Source organism: Paramisgurnus dabryanus, chromosome 21 (genome assembly GCF_030506205.2).
Source record: "Paramisgurnus dabryanus chromosome 21, PD_genome_1.1, whole genome shotgun sequence".
Lineage (NCBI taxonomy): Eukaryota > Metazoa > Chordata > Actinopteri > Cypriniformes > Cobitidae > Paramisgurnus > Paramisgurnus dabryanus.
The window spans coordinates 8661435-8670919 of record NC_133357.1 but is presented as its reverse complement, the minus strand read 5'-3'; the positions used below and the strand labels follow the sequence as shown (position 1 = coordinate 8670919).

The 9485-nt window shown below is 39.1% G+C and overlaps 2 protein-coding genes across 2 annotated transcripts; both read left to right on the top strand.

Moving 5' to 3' along the window:
* Positions 1–270: 270 nt before the first annotated feature.
* On the top strand, positions 271–2132 carry LOC135764992 (nuclear protein AMMECR1-like). The gene is made up of 2 exons (XM_065275667.1): positions 271–413; positions 777–2132. Exons 1-2 carry the CDS (start codon positions 314–316, stop codon positions 1697–1699), a joined length of 1023 nt encoding a protein of 340 aa, XP_065131739.1. The 5' UTR covers positions 271–313; the 3' UTR covers positions 1700–2132.
* Positions 2133–3724: 1592 nt separating this feature from the next.
* Positions 3725–9118, top strand: slc10a7 (solute carrier family 10 member 7). Its single transcript, XM_065275692.1, has 12 exons — positions 3725–3914; positions 4523–4605; positions 4758–4894; positions 5295–5370; positions 6643–6681; positions 6763–6798; positions 6951–7034; positions 7417–7582; positions 7676–7727; positions 7846–7919; positions 8014–8159; positions 8580–9118. Exons 1-12 carry the CDS (start codon positions 3815–3817, stop codon positions 8595–8597), a joined length of 1011 nt encoding a protein of 336 aa, XP_065131764.1. The 5' UTR covers positions 3725–3814; the 3' UTR covers positions 8598–9118.
* Positions 9119–9485: the final 367 nt, after the last annotated feature.

The window sequence follows — 9485 nt, the reverse complement described above, 5'->3', positions numbered from 1 at the left end:
TATTTTAATAATTTACAAAAATAAAAGTATTGTTTTTGTAAAGCAGATGATGACACAAAAGTACTGACGTGTCTGTAACATGATATATAACATAATATAGTATAAGTTTATTATATTATTTTTTGTTAACTTTTATTTAAATTGTATGCTTCTATTTTGTACAACGTAATTAGATTGCTAGACTGCGAATGCAGACGAGATATCGCAATGACAAATTTTTGACCAGGCATAAGTGCTAGGTACCAATCGGGGTCGTAGGGGAGACGATTTGCCAGGGGGGACCAAATTGCTCATGAAAGCTGATTGAAGAGCTATGGGTCTGATCGCTCGCGCGCGTAAAGAATGGTTTATCATCGGTATCGTCCTCGTGATCACGTGCGCTAAGCTCGCGCCGTTCGTGGGAGTAAAAGGAGGTGAGATTGACAAACCCCCACTTCAGCATGCATTTGAAGTGTTGATATCACTCCTAAATACAGTTCATAAACACTTAATAATAAAGCATTATTAGTGGCATCCGTGGGTGAATAAGACATTTGGAATTGCGTGGGTTCAAACTTATTGCATTGGAAATTCATTACATTTCAGCTTAGTAACTTATACATTATACATCATGATCTGTTCAGTATTATTTATTGAGTTAGATTTTTAAATGTGTTGTTTTGGATCTGGTTTGTGGAGGTAACAGTTTGTGTTAACCTCATGTGTCGTTTACCTGTCATGACGTAGTGACACGTTGCAACACCCGGATCTGAGTAAACAATGTCACTTCTGTTCAGAGCGGATGGCGGCCGGGTGCTGCGGGGTGAAGAAGCAGAAGTTGTCGGGATCCCCTGGGGCGGGGGGTCCCGGCGGGGCGAGAAGCGGGGTTTCCGGGACCGGACATTGTGGATCGGAATTGGGCATCAGGTCGTCGTCGACTGTTGTGGCCGGGAACGTAAATCGGGTGAACGGCCTGGGGTGTCCAGGGGGTAGTAGTAGTAGCAACACCAATGCTCTATCCCCAACTCCAGGAGGCTATAAATCAACCGGCCTCTCCCCGAACCTCGGTCCCGGACCTGGCTCAGGGAGCGGGGCTAGGAAAATGGTTGTTTCGGCGGAGATGTGTTGCTTCTGTTTCGACGTGCTTTATTGCCATCTATACGGATACCAGCCTCCTCGAACACCCAGGTTTACAAACGACCCTTACCCACTGTTTGTCACTTGGAAAATCGGCCGGGACAAGCGGTTGAGGGGTTGTAAAGGTACATTTTCTGCCAAGAACCTGAACTCAGGACTCAGGGAGTACACCCTCACCAGTGCCCTTAAAGACAGCCGCTTTCCACCCACGACGAGGGACGAGCTGACCCGCCTCTTCTGCTCAGTGTCTCTGCTTAGCAACTTCGAGGATGTTGGTGATTATCTAGACTGGGAAGTGGGGGTTCACGGCATTAGGATAGAATATTTGAATGAAAACGGATTAAAGCGCACCGCCACCTACCTGCCACAGGTTGTGAAGGAGCGAGGATGGAACCACATTCAGACCATAGATTCCTTACTTCGAAAGGGAGGTTACAAAGCTCCCATCACAAATGACTTCAGGAAGACTATTAAGTTGACCAGGTACCGTAGTGAAAAGATGACAATCAGCTACGCAGAATACATCGCCCACCGGCAACACCATCACTACCAGAACGGCATTGGGGAAAAAGTGGCATTGTAAAATGCAGATATAAAAACACAAGTAAAGATAGTGCAAATGATGAATGACTGTAAAATTACTAAATTTAAACCTCCAGTAGTAATTCGGTCAAACACAACAAATAAAGATGTACATTTTCTCTACATTATCAGTAATAAAAGATACAAAAAATCAGGTAAGGCACCAAGGGAAGTGTAAACCTCCAAGTACTTAACAAGTACATACAGTGCTGAACTAAATGGTGCAAACACAAGCACAACAGGTAAAGTGACTTTGTAAAATACAGATGTAACAACACATGCAACAATGAGTGCAAATAATGTATACGTGTAAAATCACTGAATTAAAACATTCAGTGTTAACTGGATGAAATCCAAACAACCATGTAAAGTTGCCATGACAGAAAAACACCAAAAATCTAAGGCAACAAGTGAGGTAAAAATGTACAAGCACTGAACACATGCGTACAGTGCTGTGCTACATCGGTGCAAACACAAGCACAAAAGTCAAGTTATTCAGCTAAATACTGGTCGTTTTTGTGCAAACTCCAATAGAGGCAAAAGTGACAGTAGCTATTTAAAAAAGAACCAAAAGAAGTAATGTTTAAAGAACATTAAATAAAATAAAAAATGCAGAGTGATATCAGGTAACACTAAAAGTCACATTTTGGGATGTGTTTCACTGGGCACACCTGTCACAGAACCATGAATCACTGGCTGAAGGTCCACCATTCAGTCCCACACAACTGAAGTGGAACCACTGAATAGCAGTGATGACATCTTTGAAAAGTTGGTTGATGGATGCCCACAAGACCTTGCGAACCCAACACTTATGTGTTTTCTTGGTGTGCTCTTCTCCCCACTGATGCACCTGTCAAGGGCCTTTCTTTTTGCTGCGCCAGAGGTGAAGTCAATGTTTTATCCCACCTCTGGTTGGACCTTAGCGATGCTGCTGGGCATCATCCAGTATGTCCTCGTATCCTGACTGCAGCTTCAATTTTGAAGAGAAGAGCCCCAACATGTGTACAGGACTCAGCAATTCCTGCCATACATGTGGAGACTCTACTTGTCCTGTGGCACAGAGGATCACCCATGGTTGTAGTGGTGGTTCATTCAGACGCTAAGTGTGCAAAACGTACATAAATATAAAAATGTGAAAATATTATTTTTTATCACAAACACATACATTAATAAATCATATGCATGCCCATACAAAAGTAACAAAAAATAAAGTAACAACATTATAGAAATATAAGTAATACATAAATAACATGAATACACATAAGGCTTGTTCGACTTCATGTTGCGTCTAGGGAACTGACAGGGGAATGACATCAAAATACCGCGAGATAGTTTCGAGAATCATACGGGTTAATCTGTTGTCGAATCGCTCTCGCGGTACTGTGATGTCATCCGCCTGTCTGTTCTTGCGGCGCACATGAAGTCGAACAACCACTCCGGGTGCAGCCTCCGGAGGTCCCATATGCAGCCTGCATACGTCATCAAGCCTGCTTTATTTAAGTTAACTGAGCATTACATTCGCAAGTCATAAGCATAATACATCCATTTATGATTAACTAAGAATTATTTGTAACTTTGTAATTGTTGATATTTTAAAATAAGACTTGGTGACGTATGCAGCCTACGAATGCGACCTCCAGCAGCCTTCGGATTGAGAAAAGGCCACCGTGTGTTATGTACTTTAAACCATGTATAAATGAGTCATTCACAGTTATAGAACAATATGAGTGCAAACAACATGTCATATTAGTGTTTACATGTGTACAGTTTGTGTGTGCGCTCTGACACGGATCGTTACGGTACCGGAAAATCATTCTAAAAGTTCCTTCACCTTTCGTCATCGTCCATTCATGAAATACTAATGTATGAAAAGCTCGCTTACTATGGTTTTTATGAAAACCTCTGGTACGGTCCAACTGGAAATTTCTTGTAAAAACAAAAATTTTTTGGTCTGATTGCAAATTTCTAAAATTTTCTAAGATTCCCAAGTCGTGTGCGCATTGACTTGAGCTGTTACGGTATCGCATATGTGTCCGGAAATGAAGCTTGTATGCTGACGGACTCTAATGCTCGTCTGTTCTGGATGTGAGTCGGGTCCGGTCCGGATTAATGGGCGATGGGTCTGATCGCTCGCGCGCGTAAAGAATGGTTTATCATCGGTATCGTCCTCGTGATCACGTGCGCCAAGCTCGCGCCGTTCGTGGGAGTAAAAGGAGGTGAGATTGACAAACCCCCACTTCAGCATGCATTTCTAGTGTTGATATAACTCCTAAATTCAGTTCATATACACTTCATAATAAAGCATTATTAGTGGCATCCGTGGGTGAATAACACATTTGGATTTGCGTGGGTTCAAACTTTGGAAATTCATTACATTTCAGCTTAGTAACTTATACATTGTACATCATGATCTGTTCGGTATTATTTATTGAGTTAGATTTTTAAATGTGTTGTTTTGGATCTGGTTTGTGGAGGTAACAGGTTGATGGTTGTGTTAACCTCATGTGTCATTTACCTGTCATGATGTAGTGACACGTTGCAACACCCGGATCTGAGTAAACACTGTCACTTCTGTTCAGAGCAAAAGCTTCACAGTTCAAGACAAACTTTTAATTTTGGTTTTGTCTGAAAGTTCAAAACAAGTTTAAATGCTTAAGAAGATTGATGAATACATTCATACAACACTAATGTATTATTACATGTTTAAGAAACAATACTATTGCCATGTGTAAAAACTTGGTAACAACAACCTTTCAGGTTCACATCTGATGCAATGCTTAAGTTTTTCCCATGCTTTTATTCTGTTGGTCATGTTCTCTTCTAGGTCCTCTTCGTCCGGAGATCACCATTACCTACATTGCAGTATCTGTTATTTTCTTTAACAGTGGTCTGTCTTTGAAAACAGAGGTTAGTCTGGTACCTGTGTGTGTGTGTGTGTGTGTGTGTGTGTGTGTGTGTGTGTGTGTGTGTGTGTGTGTGTGTGTGTGTGTGTGTGTGTGTGTGTGTGTGTGTGTTAGGGATGATTTATTTGATTAAACTAATCTTATTTTCTCTTGCAGGAGTTAGCAAGTGCATTAATGCATGTAAAGTTGCATTTATTCGTCCAGACATTCACACTTGTGTTTTTCCCCATCGCCATTTGGCTCCTTCTCAAAGTTCTGGCCCTGACGGCGATCAACGTCTGGCTTCTGAAAGGGTACGTCCCTAATGTTCATAAACAAACACTCTCTCTTTACCTGTTCATGGCTCAGATGAATGGAGTCACTGTTAATGAACTGAAGGTTTTGGGCTGCAGGATCTCAGAGCTTCTCTGTGTTTGAGTCGTCATATTTAGCTGAAGCCCTCACACCTCCACTAAAAAAGAGAAAGAAATATCTTAAAACTCAGACGAATTTGTTTAATTTTAGTTAAACTTTAACACACATTTCCAGTTGCGTAATGACGCAGAGAATGGGAGGGTGGGGCCAGTATTTATAAAGAGCATTCTTTACTCCAGTGTGTGTCAATACTATGAGAAATAAAGGAATTAAGGCAGTTTAAATGTTGTGAGTGTTTGATATTGTTCATTAAGGTGTGAATATGTGTCTCTGTGTTAGGTTGCAGACTGTTGCTTGTATGCCTCCTCCCGTCTCCTCTGCTGTCATTTTAACTAAAGCTGTAGGAGGAAATGAGGTGAAATATCACAGTAACTTTTCAAATACACTCCTTAACTACAACCACACTCCATCACAATAATCACAGCTTTACAACCAGATAAAATCACAACAGTCACAACTTTACAGTCACGCTCCATCACAACAATCACAACTTTTCAGTCACGCTCCATCACAACAATCACATCTGTACAGTCACATTCTATCACAACAATTTTACAGTCACACTCCATCACAACAGTCACAACTTTACAGTCACACTCCATCATAACAGTCACAACTTTACAGTCACACTCCATGACAACAATCACAACTTTACAGTCACACTCCATGACAACAATCACAACTTTACAGTCACACTCCATGACAACAATCACATCTTTACAGTGACACTCCATCACAACAATCACAACTTTACAGTGACACTCCATCACAAAAATCACATCTGTACAGTCACATTCTATCACAACAATTTTACAGTCACACTCCATCATAACATGCACATCTTTACAGTCACACTCCATCACAACAATCACATCTTTACAGCCACACTCCATCACAACAATCACATCTTTAGAGTCACACTCCATCACAACAATCACATCTTTACAGTCACACTCCATCACAACAATCACATCTTTACAGTCACACTCCATCACAACAGTCACAACTTTACAGTCACACTCCATCACAACAATCACAACTTTACGAACACATGCCTTCACAACAATCACATCTTTACACACACACGCCTTCACAACAATCACATCTTTACAGTCACACTCCATCACAACAGTCACAACTTTACAGTCACACTCCATCACAACAATCACAACTTTACAGTCACACTCCATCACAACAATCACAACTTTACGAACACATGCCTTCACAACATTCACATCTTTACAGACACACGCCTTCACAACAATCACATCTTTACAGTCACACTCCATCACAACAGTCACAACTTTACAGTCACACTCCATCACAACAGTCACAACTTTACAGTCACACTCCATCACAACAGTCACAACTTTACGAACACATGCCTTCACAACAATCACATCTTTACAGTCACACTCCATCACAACAATCACATCTTTACAGTCACACTCCATCACAACAGTCACAACTTTACAGTCACACTCCATCACAACAATTATAACTTAAAAAATCCACAACAATCACAACTTTACACATTTTATCACCACAATGTCAGCTTTACCCTCACCACAACAAAATACAGTAGAGAAACATTGCAGTTCTATTTTAATATTTGTGTTCTCTATAGGCTGCAGCAATTTTTAATTCTGCGTTTGGGAGCTTCCTGGTGAGTATGATGTGTGATGTTACTAATGTAAGACAGAATATATGTGTCATGTGATCTAATGGAAGTCTTCTCTGTCTGCAGGGAATTGTGGTCACTCCTCTGCTGCTGCTTGTGTTTGTAAGGAAACTCTTTTTCTTCTTTAATATTATTATATGATGTTCAGCATGATAATGGCCAAACATCCTGATAAGCATGCAGTATGGCTATGAAATTATAATATGAGTTATCTCTGGTTATGTGTTAATAATGTAATATCTGTATATGTCTAGTTGGGCTCTTCCTCGTCAGTCCCATTCACATCCATCTTCTCTCAGCTCTTCATGACTGTTGTTGTCCCACTCATAGTCGGACAGGTGAGTTTGTGTGATATATACACTCAGATATATCAGCCCGATGGGGTTAATCAGGTTTATGTTTTGCTCCACACTTAAATACACACATTATTTTTTTTAATCACCATCATGCCTAGATTACTTTTTTCCACAAAATGTAAATTATATTCTGGCTGTTTGTTGGGCAATTAAGTCTGTGCAGTTCCAGATTGACATTCCAGAAACTTTCCATGAGAACATAATCTGGGGCCCAATTAGAAACTTGAATTTATGGGAATTATTTGGAAATTAATAAACTATATCATATATAAACATAAACATTTTGTTTTGTCATAAGCAGACATGCATGCAAGGTAATACAAAATACATTCTTATATGAAGTATATGATGTTTGTTTGTGTAGATATGCAGGAGGTTCCTAAGAGAGTGTCTGGACCGTCGGAAACCTCCATTCGGGGCAGTGAGCAGCGTCGTTCTTCTCATGATCATCTACACAACCTTCTGTGACACCTTCTCCAACCCAAACATAGATCTGGATCATCTGAGCTTGCTCCTCGTTGTTTTCATCAGTAAGACTCATATCATGAAACACTTGAGTTTTTCCTGCTCTTGATCTAAAATAAGATTATAATAATCCCTCTCTCTCTCTCTCTTTCTCATAGTTTTTATTATCCAGTTGAGCTTCATGTCTCTTATATTTATTCTGTCTACAAGGTAAGAAACACCCTCACACACACACTTATTAATCTGACAGTGACCATTGTGTGTTTATGTGTCTTTGTGTCACTGCTACAGTTGTATATAATTTTTATGTGCTTTGTGATGTTTGTAGAAAATCCTCTGGATTCACAGCAGCTGATTCAGTGGCCATTATCTTCTGTGCCACACACAAATCCCTCACGTTAGGTATAAAACACACACACACAGTGTAACTCTACTGTACAATCATTATTTGTTGTGTAGATAAGTATTAGTGTGTTGTTTTGTTGTGTATTTGTAGGTATCCCCATGCTGAAGATCGTTTTTGAGGGGTACGAGCACCTGTCTCTGATCTCAGTGCCTCTGTTGATTTATCATCCCGCTCAGATCCTGCTGGGTAGCATCTTACTGCCTTCCATTAAAACATGGATGACTGGGAGACAGAAGGTAACACACGAATGCCAAACACACACAACTATCCTGTATAGAAATGAGGATATACCAGAAGTAACTTATTAATAAAATAAAATAATTCAAATAATTTATTAATAAGTTTTCTGTAAAATGTGATATGAGAATGGTGCCACATCATCAGACGCACACCTTTATTGTAGGGAAATATACTTGCCTGTGTACAGATCCTGAAATATCTTAGACTGTTAGGATTAGGGGTTAAGGGGTTAGGGTTAGTAGAATAAGACTTTGATTCAACGCAAAATCAAAGTAAATCCTGACCTAATCTGAAATGTGATAAATTAAAGCTTTTAACTGTCTATAAATAAAATCCTTACAGTAGTCAGTCTCTTACAGTCTCATAATAATGAGATAAATTCATATTTTAATTTTCTTAATGTACTTTTTTTGCAGACCGTGATACCCATGTGAAGGACGTTATTTATTAGAAGTTGTGAAAAACTTGGCTGAGCCAAACCAGACCAGTAAAAATGAGACCAAACCAGACCGTTCTGGTCTTCAGACCGCAGGATGACGTGTGCCTTATCACCTCAGTAACCTCATTACTGATGATTCCTTCAGTTTTATATAAACATAAATGAATGTATATTTTTATTTTTATATGAAGTGTACAATCTTTCTTACGGCAGCAGCACTCAAGACTTGTTCAATTTGTTTATTTTTGTTTTTTTTAAACTTACATGCAAACTTGAGTATGTGGCTACATTGGGTCTTGGGATATTTTTGCAGTAGAAAAACTTATGAGAGTCAATTAAATGCACTGGTAATACAAAGGAAATAATGTTTAGAGTTTATCATTTACGGTACCTAACAATAATACAGTATTATTGATGTGTTTATTTTGGTGGAAAGCTTTGTAAACCTCAATAAAAGGTCAAACAGATCTTGCTGTGCGACGGTATGTTACCAGAGACAATAAATATTGTCATCAATTCAATGTTTCAGAGTTTTGTTATTCTAAGCACAAGTACACACACACCTGCAGCCATCATTTCACAAAACATGGATTTAATCATTTTTTACTAAATCTAATACAGTTTTAAAATTCATACTGCAAAAAATGACTTTCTTACTTAGTATTTACTTAGTCTTGTTTCAGTACAAATATATACACTGCAAAAAACATTTTCAAGAAAAAAAATTAAATATTTAAAAATTCTTAAATTAAGATGCTTTTTCTTGATGAGCAAAACGCTCCAAGAAAATAAGTCTAGTTTTTGACCAAAAATATCAAATTTAAGTGATTTTGTGCATAAAACAAGCAAAAAAACTGCCAATGAGGTAAGCAAAAAATACTTT